At 29.8% G+C, this 13,853-nt stretch overlaps 1 protein-coding gene across 1 annotated transcript; it reads left to right on the plus strand.

Moving 5' to 3' along the window:
• The first annotated feature begins 777 nt into the window (after nt 1-777).
• On the plus strand, nt 778-13,617 carry LOC108551492 (phenoloxidase 2). The gene is made up of 9 exons (XM_017905689.1): nt 778-1,044; nt 2,437-2,629; nt 5,287-5,510; nt 6,098-6,300; nt 7,664-8,081; nt 10,865-10,993; nt 12,433-12,757; nt 13,277-13,506; nt 13,588-13,617. The coding sequence occupies exons 1-9, from the start codon at nt 934-936 to the stop codon at nt 13,615-13,617; spliced, it is 1,863 nt and encodes a 620-aa protein (XP_017761178.1). The 5' UTR covers nt 778-933.
• Nucleotides 13,618-13,853: the final 236 nt, after the last annotated feature.

The following is a 13,853-nucleotide window of genomic DNA, read 5'->3' on the forward strand; positions in this document are numbered from 1 at the left end:
AAGCATTTTATCAATATATAATAACGTTAATTTTCATTTTTTTGTAATACGCTTATTATCTCATTCTATTTATTACGATTTTGTTCGAAAAACTAAAAATTAATGAAAATTTTTCCCACTAAAGGTTTCAAACTCGAATCATGATGCAATTTTATTCAAAACAAAAAATTATAGTTTAAAGTCTGACACGATTTTTAATATTTCATAGTATTTAACTTGAATCTAACATTGTAAAACTTAGAATCACAAGTAAATTTTGTAATTTAAAGATGTTAAAGCTATATTGTATATTTTATAAACTGTACGACATAAACATATGTTTGTGACAAATTATTTCTATTTTACGTACAATTCAAGTATACTATTAAACTATTATATCCTTATTGGATTCCCAGGTACGGAAATGTGTATGAATAGTATTGCAATAAAATTGAATAGTTTCGACTGGCACATTTATTCGAGAATAAATCGTAAGGTAATGTAACATTTACATTGTATGAAATCGAACATACGTATTTTTAATCTAGTTATCGATAATTAATCGCAATACATTTTCTTTGTAAACAGGAAAGACGATGCATGAAATATAATTCCGGGTGGCATCGTATTAATCTTATTTACTTCTTATTTTAGATCTTCCGAGCGGATTCTGTGGTTTTATAGAAATAATCATATCCTGTCGAGTTTATATATAAAGTTAAGATTGTTGTCTCTTGGTCTTTAGCACAACGACATCAACGGTTTGGTTTAAAATACTATCCTTCGCTTCGTCAATTTTCAATTTAACTGTAAATCATAATTGAAGTACCGTGTTTCGTAGAGTACTTGCTATTTAACGAGTCAATAGAGAACGTTCATTCCTTGGAAACTCGTCATTGATCATATTTATTTGTTCCTTTCCTCTATTATTAAATTTTAGAATTACAAATAAAAATGGCGAGTGATAAGTCAAGCATTTTGTACCTGTTTGACCGACCTTCTGAGCCGGTTTACATCCCTAAGGGAAATAAGAAAGTCGCTTTTGACATTCCACCTAATTATCTGGTAAGTATTCATTTAATTATATTATTTGGATTAATGATATATCTATTTATTTATTTGCCGCGGAACGCCCAAACTAACCAACTAATACCGCTACTTTTCCTATTTTATAATACTTTTACATATTGACTTTATACTTAATATTATATAGTTATGAACGTATATAGATATAGGAATATGTATATATGTATTTATATGTTCGTATGTCTAATATTTGTTACATATGAAAGTTAAATGTTTATAACGCTTTCTTATTTAATAATTCGTTTGTTTTGCCTTATGACGAATTGATAACGATTAGTAATAAATATTATAGGTTAAGAAATCACAATGAAGTAAAACAAAATGCTTTTATACGTATTCCTTTTACGATAATAAATCTGATATTAGTTTGTGTAAGTTTAGGTCGCGTGTTTTTTGATGAATATAAAAATATTACTTATATTAGTTATAGTAAACAAATATCGTGAATATAAAGATTATTTGAAACATAGATATTTATATGAAATAATTAATACATTATATACTTTATATATATGTAGGATTTCTAGCTAGATTAATCCTATGCAGACCGAAATATGCGCGTCTGATAAACAACTTCTTTTTAATAACAAAACAGGTTTATTTAATTAACATATTACACTAAGTTCCTTTCAATTCTAACTCTCAAAAACACGATCCTCTATTCAGTACGTTTCGACTACACACAATCTGCCTCGCCCGTACCCTTACACCCTTACTTAAAATCAAAACTCTCTCTTTTCATACACAGGCTTTCTCTTTCAATCACTCGACCCAGTCATAAATATCTCATCCATTCGAACGCACTCCAGGCGTCGTCCTAAACGCCTAACAATAAGTCGAAGCCGATGTCGCTGCTTATTATTCCCCAGATAGAGTCCTTCGCTGCTCGTAACCCTACATATATGTATGTAGGAATGTTGGGTAGGCAACAGAATAAGCGGTGACGTAAATATAAAGATGATTTATTTTAAACTAAAACTAGCTAATAACTCTCGGATATCTCTCAATAACTCCATGACTGACTTTCTGATCTTCTCTTGCTCTTGCACCCTTATTTATACCATTCACTCTGTCCCTTTTTCGCACTCAGGCTCTATTTCTCAATCACGCCTCTTTTTCCGCAACCTCCGATGTCGTCCACCCTTATAAACTATCTTTTTTAATCGTCTATCGCACTCGGTTGTCATACGCATTCACTCGTTGTATATTAATGGGATACAAATAATATTTATACTATTGTGTACTTAAATAACATTTTATTTTTAAATTTATTTAAAATATAAAAGCGTATTTAAAATATAAAGTTTATTTAAAATATAAAAGATTTTCCTTCGAGTTTAATGATTTCAAATATTTTTATTATCTGTTCAGCCTGAGAGGTATCAAAATATGGCACCTCAACTATTTAATCGCTTCGACGATGATACGGAATCGAAGCTTCCAGTGAAGCAAATCACTCTTCCGGATATTAGTATTCCATTGCAACTTGGGCGTAATCAGGCTTTCTCCCTATTTATTCCAGCGCATCGACGAATGTCCACACGATTAATTGACATCTTCATGGGTATGATTTTTTCCTTATTTCTCTGATTTTATATCACTTCACTTCTTTCATTCCTTTTCTCAGTTCTAAAGGATTGAATATTTTATTACCATTGTCAATGGCTGTTTTCTAAAGCATCGTCGAAGTAGAATTACAAGTCTAATCTACCTATCTATAAATAGCGTGGATTAAGACATATCTATTATGAAATTAATTTTATACTTGTCGATTCAATTGGAAAGTGGATTTGTACATTATTTTTAACGGATTGATTTTTACGAAATTTCAAGAAAACGAAATTTATTAGCGTAACTGCAGGTTCAGAGATATCTCTGTTCCTTACGCGATACGTAGATTACAAATTTCTATATGAAACTAATGTTAATACGATTTTTTATATTTACAATATCGAATCAATAGGTTTAAATATGCAGCGACCTTTTTTAATATTTGGACTCTAGGTTATTCGATAAATAATTGCTGTTTCTTAATGTTTATAATTTTATTATCATATTATTTATTTTCTAATATAGTCAAATATCTAAAATATTAAAGAAAATATTAAAAATATTATATTAGAATTAAATTGTCATAATGTCAAACTCTGTCAAAATTTGTCGTCGCAAAAATATTCAGACACCATAAATTTAAGTTAAAATCAAATATGTATTTTTTTCTACCCATTAAATCGTCCAATTTTTTGCATAAGAATAATCATAAAACTGTGCTAAACTCATTATCTCAGTTTAATCGTTTAAACTTTCAATGTGTCTAAATACCTTGGTAAATTACAAAAGTATTTTTCTCTGGTTTGTCTTGTAATGTTCAGGCAATAACTCAGCAGATTTTTTACTTCTTGGTATCTATCGAATTAATCAATTTTTTTCTTGTATTTGCACAGCAATTATAATATATGCAATACGCTATCAATTGACATTGTATACAGGTAACCATTTTTAATTTGAAGAAATATTCAGATATTATACTTAATTTGTATATACAAGTACATACAAGCCGTTGCATGTGGAAAGCACAGAAGGAATAGACTCAAGATATAAAAATGAGAAAAAAAGTTCGGATAAAGAAGTTATAGAGTATTTTGTGTTCTAATAATCATTTCTTCGTATACGATGCGTACGATATAAATATTGTATTCCACTGTGTAATAAAAAGATATCTTTATGGAGAATTATTGTATTGTATCGTGCGTAGTCGTCGAATTGTGTAAAAATTCAAAATGAGCTATTCAAATGCTGAAATGTCTGATATGTATTATACATAACTTGTACTTCTAATTTATCGCAAAGCTATTTTTCGTATACATAATCGAATACTATTTACAAATTTTGATCTCGTAATGACATTGAACTAATATTTATATTTTTCGTATTTTATGCACGAAAGGGATTATTGCAGTAGAAAATACGTTATAACTCGTACCCAAGCTCCTATCATATAATCGGAGCATATATTTATATGAACTATTTTTCTTACTTTTATGTCTCGAATCTATTCTGCAGTACTTCGTGCATGCTACGGAACACCTTGTATAATTTGATTCAAATTTGGAATATTGATTAGGACTTTGCAATAATCGAAAAGAACTGAACTACGTATAGGCTTAATGCAATGTCGTAGTAGCAATAGATTTTTGTTAATATTTCAAAACGTAAAGAATTTGCTCTCGGCTACCACTGTTATAACCTTTGACGCGTAAGCTTTCAAATAATACGCGATACCACTTTGCACTCGTTGACTCAGCAACTAAAGTCGTAAAGTAACTTTTACTAAATAGAAATCTTTATGAACAGATATTCGATGGGATCACGGATAGTGACAAGAATTAAATGGATTCTCATTGTATGTGTTTAGAATTATACGATAATCACTTGTACTTCAATTTAAACTGTCAATATTTATTTTATTATTTAATTTCTTCAATATAAGCTATAATTAATTATGTGCAATTTTTAATTTCGGACAGTCTTAAAATACAGTCAACTTCATTTAAACTAAAAATCATTAATTATGTGCTTAAAAGATGTAGAAAATGCAAACTTTTTTAATAGTTAATTTAATAGTTAAAACATCATTTTCCGATAAGGCTTGGCTTACCATAAGAGCAAATAATTATACTTTTTTATATTTATATTTAAGGGAGAATTTTACTCTGCACGCTACTATCTATGAATATCGTTACAGCATCAGAAAATTAGAAATTTAAACTTTCAAATGCTTTTCCTTCTACATTTGGATGAAGATTAACAGAGTTATAATAGTTTGAAAATGGAGCGAATTTTAAGTTAATTTCATGCGAATTTTCAGTGCATTTAACACACCGTATGGCGGTACGTTGAATATTTTCATCGAATTTCAAAAAATTACGTAAAATTTATGGAAATACTATCGCAAATGAACAATATTTATAAAACCGCCTAGACAAAAAAAAAGTTGAGAAACATTGCTATATATGCACCTAACTTACAATTAATACTAAATCTAGGATATCGAAACATTGATTATATGTACATAAAATATCACGAGAAAAGGATGTCACGAAAGGGATAATGTTATAATAATTACAAAATTTTTAAACAAATAGTTCAGGTCGTAGTAGGGTTAGAGTTAATGTTTAATTACACACCGTTGTTGCTTTCTATTTTATATTTCTATTACAGGTATGCGAACATACGAGGACTTTTTGTCTGTCGCGGTTTACTGTCGTGACCGGGTCAATTCAACTATGTTTATTTACGCACTATCAGTGGCGATACTTCATCGTCCTGATACAAAAAATTTGGAAATACCACCACTGACAGAAGTTTTTCCGGACAGATACGTGGATGGCGGAATATTTTCTAGAGTTAGGGAAGAGGCTAATGTCGTACCTGCAGGTTCCAGAGTACGTAAATACATTTTGTAACTTGCAGATTTAAAAAATTATTATATTTGATAGTTAGAATAATTTTAGCGAATATTATAAACCATATACTATTATATAACCTACAAAAAATATCATAAATCTATATACATATGATAACTGAAATCTTTATTATTGACATTTCCATTATTTAAATGGAAATTTAAATTACCCTTCGCGTATTTTTAATTCAATTTTATTGGTATTTTAGACGAAAGAAATATAACTAAACTTATCCTTTCGTGTTTTCTGCATCTTTCATATGCTAACTCTTGTAAGCTCTAAAATATTATATGATGAAACTAGTGGTATCCGAATACAAGTAGCTCGATACGTTGTTTCTCTAAGGTACACTTAACATCTATAAAATCATTCCAAATCAGATACGCGTACACCGCATAATGTTTCATCGATCAATTAAAAATTTCATATTGTTTTTCTATCTTTTCAAAACTATACGTATAAAAAGCAATCATAAAAGAATTACACCGTTATGTTAAAAAAGTTATCACAAAGATTTTGCTGACACGTTAAGCACGAATATGATTAACTATTTTTCTAATACGCAGATACCAATCGAAATCCCAAGAGACTATACTGCATCAGACCTCGACGAGGAACATCGTGTCGCTTATTGGAGAGAAGATATTGGTATCAATCTTCATCATTGGCACTGGCATTTGGTATATCCGTTCGAAGGTAGCATTGAAATTGTTAAGAAAGATCGACGAGGCGAGCTCTTCTACTACATGCATGAACAGATCATGGCTAGGTAAAAGCTAAGCACATTAGAAATGTATGTAAGTTTAACTCGTAAATGATCAAATTCTTTTAAACGCAACATTCGTCTCTTAGAAAGTTTCAGATACACTTGTGGCAAAAAGTCAATTTACTTCTATCACGATTAATCTGTTGAATCTTTATAACGCCATAAAACTTAGGAGTTACACGTTCATACATTTTATTTTATTATACTATACATGTCATTAGTACATGCCATTGGTTCATAATAGCCCCAATATTATATGAAAATGCAAATATATATATATATCGATTCAGTATATCTGTACTTTTTAAAGCTTTTTCAAACATTCTAAAATTCATAGTTTTCATCGTATAATCTTTGCTTATTTTTTCAAATAATGTATTCGAAGGCAGTAATGTGATGGCTGTTGCCTCCCCTCAGTATGCACCACGTTATATCGAGCACCTTGGTTGTGCGATAAGAAACATTTTTCCGAGCTTTGTACACTTTATTACACGCAGTACAATTGTCTAGCAAATTCTATTAGTATGGAGTTGCGTTATATTCAGTTGCGCTTGGAATAGTTGTGTTCGCGTTCTCGTAAATTTAAGATCCTCTTGTCTCGTCGCGTTCTATCCGTTGTCGAGTTTATCGTCAATTATACCGCCTAATCCGCTGGAAGGACGGCGAGGTACGATTAACTTTCGGTGTCGTTGTCGCAACAAATAATTTGGCGCTTTTGCAGAAATTCGAATTTTTCAAGAAGCGAGGGTGGTGAGTTTATTCCGAATTCGCGTTTAAGGCGAGAAATTCTAAAATTCTAAAAACAAAAGCGAAACTTTGATAAACAACGTTACTAATTTCCGGGCTTTCGATTCAACTGAGAGGTTGACAATAATTATAATCTCTTTCTAGCATAATAAAAAGATTCACAAAGGATATTAATATATAATATTATGTATGGTTAGATATTGAGACTGATTAACATACGATATCTATAATTTTTGCTAAAATTCGTGTTAAGTTCAAATCAATTATCGATACTGAAAATATTAGCAACAACATGCTTGGTATTTTCATTTTCGAAACTTATTAGCAATTTACGTTATGTTTTGAAACATTAATTCTCCCGCAGGAAATGTATATTAAGGAGAAACTTATTAATACAATGCGGATGGATTAAAAAATGTATTTATCTCATTTCTCAAACCTAAGGTTTAAAAGTAGCACGTAACTTTAGAATTGTGCTTAACATTTTAGCTGTACTTCTTATATAAATTTTATATAAAAATAAAGCGATAATATATGGAACATTAAATAATTAATTATATATAATATATAATGTATATACGTATAAAATAATCATAAAATACCGTAATCTAATTTCCAGATATAATTGCGAACGCCTATGTAACCGACTTGATCGAGTGAAGCGATTCATCAATTGGAGGGAACCGATTCCAGAAGCTTATTTCCCAAAATTAGATTCCCTAGTTGCCAGTCGTACGTGGCCAGCTCGACACAAAGGTGCTGTGCTTAAGGATCTCAACCGACCAACAGACGAATTGGTCTTTGACATTCAAGATTTGGAAAGATGGCGTGACCGCATTTACGAAGCAATTCATACGGGATTTGTAGTTCATTCAAACGGCCAAAGAATTCAGTTGACCGAAAAAGACGGAATCGACGTGCTTGGAGACATGTTTGAGGCCAGTATTTTGACTCCCAACCGGAACATGTATGGTGATCTCCATAATTACGGACACGTCGCTATTGCTTACGTTCATGATCCAGATCATCGTTATTTGGTAAGCATACATACGACGATAATAACACGTTAAATACTAAATATTAAGTTGATCGATATTAATATTTCGAAGTATGTATAAAATATTGAATAGTAAATACTAAAAGTTGCTCGTAAAATAAATATAGCGTATAAGAAAGAACAATCATTCTAAAAAATTGAATAGAATACCAATAATAAAATACCAAAGGTTTCGAATATTTCTTATACAACTTAATTAATATTCATACTATTTCGGATTACTCTAATACACTCTTAATATCTTATGTTAGTAATGGACAAAAGGTGCAAGAACAGTGGAAAAGATTCATATATACGAATCTGAATCGCGATATTTCCGTTAAAATGAGAGAACTTAATCTAGAGGTCAAAAGGAAAGAGAAATGCTATACAAAATTTGCGAATAAATGCTTTGTTGTAGAGTTAGAAACAAATATTATACGAATAGAATAAGTAACGTATTTTCCCTCAGAGTATATATTTGTCGTCATCAGAAGAAAATTCTGAGCTATTCCATGCCCTAAATTGTTGGTATCGTAAGAAATGATTACACAGTTACTATCTTTAAAATCTCATTTCCAAATAATGTCCCTTTGCTTGAGTACAATCTTCGCATCGATAAATAATTGAATTTACTACTCTATTGTAAGCAATTTCTCAGTATTTTACCGTGTTTTTAATTCTTTGCACAAGTTCATCGTATGAAGGAAATATGTAACTACGCAGATCATATGAACAAAATTAACCCTCTGCGTGCTATAATGAATATCTTTAGAAAAATTGCTAGCTATTCAATGCATATAATATTTCTTCCTAAGTCTATAACAAAGCATTTATTCGTATATTATATTATTCGTATTTATGTTACGTTTTCTTCTTCTTTGGCCTCTAGATTAAGTTATCGTTGTTTAGTGGAGAGATAATGAAGCATCCTGTACATAATTGCTTGTCCTATTCGATTTTACTTTAGAATTAGTCGTTTGTACAGTCATGTATATTATTTTTAACGCTATATTTACCGACATTTTATACATGTATATCAAACTGTTTCTACAGAACCAGTTCATAATTAAAAATTATACTTTTTATAATTCAATACAGACAATAAGCAATTTAATGCGAGCAATAAATAAAATAACTTTCAAATAACAACAAAAGAAAGTATATATTTTATTCTTCAACGAAAGTAGAAAATAAAAACGTTTTTATACTTGGAAAGTGAAAGTAGGTACATATATTACATTCTTATCTATCGCATATTGTCAATATAACTTTTTTACAATTTTTTAACTTTCATAGTTGAAACAGATTTGAATTGTTTTATTGCCCTTATTCCATGTTATCTGGATTGTTGCAAAAAGATATAAATTTTTAAATTAATCAAATGATCGTGCTAGATAAAACAGACTATATGTATATGAATTTCAAAACAACGGAGTAACAACTTGAATGCGGAATCCTTTATGGTTTCATTTAAAGTCTAAGAACGTCTATATGAAAATAAATATCATAAAAATAAGTATACCAAGTTTTAGAAGTTTATATCGAATATTTCTGAACGAGCTTGATGAAAATATCATTTGGGTCCTAGAATATTAGCACGGTTAAAATGAAGCTAAAAGATTCATTTTTCAAAAAGATATAGAGATTTTAAGTATACTAAAGAAAGAAAGAAAAATAAAATTTACGTCAATGTTCGACAAAAAACGTAAGCATTATCTTTAAAAGTTCAAACGATATTGATAGCGTTGATCGTTTTTATTTAAGTTTCCAAAAATTTAACATCAAGTATTTCGAAAACCATTTGAGATGGACTTTTAAAACTTGGTATACTTCATTTTTGCGAAATTATCAACAAGTGTCGTATATTTGAAAAAAGAAATCGATGAGGGTAAATTTTTCATGTATACGTTTTGTCGTGGTATATAGGCTCATATGGTAGATTTAGCGTTAACGACAGAGGAGTTAATAACTAACTTATATATATGAGATATATATGAAATAACAACTGGAGGTTATTTGCAGCAAAAAGATTGGTTTCTATAGCTTTCAGCATTTTATAACAGATGTTGTACATTACTGGAGTTGAAAAATGGTTTTAATCCTGAATTGTAACATGTCAAAAAATATTCTGCAAATGTAATATTAATATTATAAATCATTAACATTGAAAAATTAATTATATAAAATGTTAATTTTTTATCTTTCTGCCAATAACTATCATAATGCAAATCGTATGGCTATCAAATGATAATAAAAATATTGTAGTTACATAAAATTAATCCACTACGTACACGCGCGCATACACAAGCACACAAGTATATTATAAAATTATAAAATTACTGTCTTAGAAATGAAAGTACATAAAAATAGTGTGAGATTCAGTTTTTAAATATTTATATATTAATCTTAATTTATACACAAGCGAAGAAATATGAAGCAGCATTAAATACAAGAATAACAGAAAATGATCAAGAATACGATCCAATGCTTACCAACAAACATTTCAAAGAAATGTTTACTCTTGATTTACGCTTATAAAATAAATTGACTTTTTTAATAGTTGATCTTTACCCTTCGATCACACTCTTCTGAGTGAGTGAGTGAATGATGAAATCAGATAGTTAAACGAAAATTAACAGGTGAAAAGCAAAATAATTGATACTTGTTCGGTAGTTATACACTCGGTTATTTATATTTATTAAAACGATTTGTACAGAAGTCATAAATGTTCAAATCAAATAATTAAATAATCATTATTTTACATTATTTCTTTATTTTTAGGAAAGTTTTGGTATCATGGGAGATACAGCGACTGATATGAGGGATCCAATATTTTATAGATGGCATGCTTTTGTTGACGATGTGTTCCAGGAACATAAAAATACGTTGCCACAGTACACGGAACAGCAGGTTAGATAATTAAAAGTTTTCAAATTTATTTTATTATATAGGTTGTATACAAGATGCAGACAAAAATATGAAAAGAAAAAAGTTAATGACTCCTCATAAATAAATATATTTACACTAGATATCTTTGAATATATGCATGATTGTAAGAAAAAACGTTAGATATTAAAATTTCAGAAAATTTTAGAATTAATTTAAATTAAAGATTTTAAAGTTAATCGGGTTGAAAAATATATGATTTACGTATTTGTCCTAAGAAATAAGAATGAATTTTATATCTTCAAGAAAATGATGCGCTTTATTGTTGAATTTTATTGTGGAGCTTTAAACTGCAATATCCCGAAAATGAAAACACGTGGCATGAGGCGTAATACGTTTTAACATTGAATTAATACAGTACCAATATTATAAATAAAAATACTAGGTCACAACAGAAACGATCAGTGGAAGCAATCCAATTTTTAACGCGATAAACAATAATCTGAAAATTGAATATACGTACTTGTAATTCAAATCGATAGTATTTCAAGTAATATGTTATGTCAATCATTGATATCTCGAAGTTAAATTCCATAAACATGACATGGCTAAACACGTGTTCATATTCGAATTTATATACATATTCACAAAACTCGTTTATTTTTAATTCAATAATTCGAATGTTACTTAACTTTTTATTATAAGAAAATGATAAGTATAACAGGCCATTTTAATATCATTTCAGATGGGTGGTCATGTTATAAAACTTAAGATAGATAGATAAATAAATTAGATACCATGCTGTTCTGTTTAACAAAACTATTCATATTATACACATACCAATTTCTATGTGATAGAACTTAAAAGTTATAATTACAAAGCTAACGTAAAAGTTATGAAACATAAGTAAAGTCCATAAATCAAGTAGGTACACGAACAATATTTGAAAGTTTGTAATTTAAATATTGTTGGTACGTGGCGAAATATAAACACTCTTGAAATCGGACGAACACACTTTTTATTTTACAAACGTACAGATCAGATGTGAAACAAAGACTGCGACGACGACGATGACTCGAAAACAAGTGAGGGTTCAGGAGACACGCGGTTCCCTACGCCTAGCAAGCCCTGAACTCCCTTCAGGATATATTTAATTCTTTCAGGTGACAATAAATGTAGCCGATTGTTCCAGTTAAACCACTCCCTTCAGGATATATTTAATTCTTTCAGGTGACAATAAATGTAGCCGATTGTTCCAGTTAATTCTCAACAAATATAAAACTAAATGAAATATAAATAACACGGGACATTGTATTATAATGAAAAGAACTCTATATCGATTAATCGATAATTTCATTCTGTAAGAACCGATAGTTTCTCTTTTTCGAATAGGAATTAAACTGATAGCGGAACTACTTACTGCTTGCAATTGTTGCATGAAATTTCTCTTTTATCGGTTACAGTTAGGCTTTCCAGGCATCGAAATAGCGGATATCAGACTAACAACTAATAACCAACAAAATATACTACACACCTTTTGGTCCAAGGCTGACGTAGATATGTCACGTGGACTCGATTTCACTCCACGTGGCCCGGTGTTAGTTAGATTCACGCACTTGAATCATGCTGATTTTTCATATACGATTGTCGTTAATAATCGCAACAATGCATCACGAAAAGGCACGGTCCGTATCTTCATTGGTCCTGCCGAGGACGAGCGTGGGTTACCGTTTACTTACAGACAACAGAAGAATTTGATGATCGAAATGGACAAGTTTGTTGTTACTCGTACGTTGTTCTATAATCATATTACCGTACATATCAACATTTTTTATTCATTTAAAACTTTATTCGATAGACTATTTCTTATAACAAGACTTTCTACTTTTTTCTTATCGATATCAAAATTAATTTCGAAATGATTATTAATAAGATTATCAATAAGATTATATGTATATATTGTCTCAACTAAATCTTAGAACGATGTATACTGTATTATAAAAGATTTAGTGTAACGGGAAAAGAGATTAGAATAAACAATAACAGAATTAATATCACAGTAGTATATAGAAATTGAAATATTTTTGAATTTAGTCGAGCTTCTGAATTTGTTTCATGTAATACCTATTCTCATTGATAAACGTTTGAAGATTTGTCTTCTAATAATACTCGGAGAGTATAATCATTCATACTCGGAGATTTAACTAGTAATTCATATTCATAAAACGGTGTCACCTATTAATCAATATTTATTTATTATCCGCCTGATTACAATTGCATAATTCATAATCGTATATTTGATTACAGTTTCTCCAGGGAAAAATGTAATTGAACGTAAATCGACAGAATCTTCGGTGACTATACCATTCGAAAGAACGTTCCGTAGTTTAGATGAAAGACCGACAGGAGGCGAAAGTCTACAACGGTATGACTTTTGCGGTTGCGGTTGGCCGCAACATCTGCTCGTACCAAAAGGAAGCAAAGAAGGCTTTCCAATGGAACTCTTCGTTATGGTGTCTGATTATACCGGCGATGCTGTAAGTACAGTTTATCCTTATTTTTTAATTTGCTTATTTGTTAGCTAAGTAATTCTGAGTAAAAATCTGATACTAATGCAGAATGGATTTACATTGACTACCAAAATATAAACGGTAATGCGTTACATTATTATACAAAGTTTCTTCATTCGATAGATATATTTGTATTAAGCATTAAATACTTTCAGTACGAATAGAGTATACCGACGGATTGGTTATTATTATCTATGATATCCAACAATGATCTTTTTAAAGAAAAATATCTCGAAAAGATGTAGTTAGTACAGTTAGAATAAGTTTTAGTAAATAAGTTATTATTTTTGAAAAAAACGACTTTAATAATTTAT

The sequence above is a fragment of the Eufriesea mexicana genome, unplaced genomic scaffold (genome assembly GCF_001483705.2).
Source record: "Eufriesea mexicana isolate 0111107269 unplaced genomic scaffold, ASM148370v2 scaffold4271, whole genome shotgun sequence".
Classification (NCBI taxonomy): domain Eukaryota; kingdom Metazoa; phylum Arthropoda; class Insecta; order Hymenoptera; family Apidae; genus Eufriesea; species Eufriesea mexicana.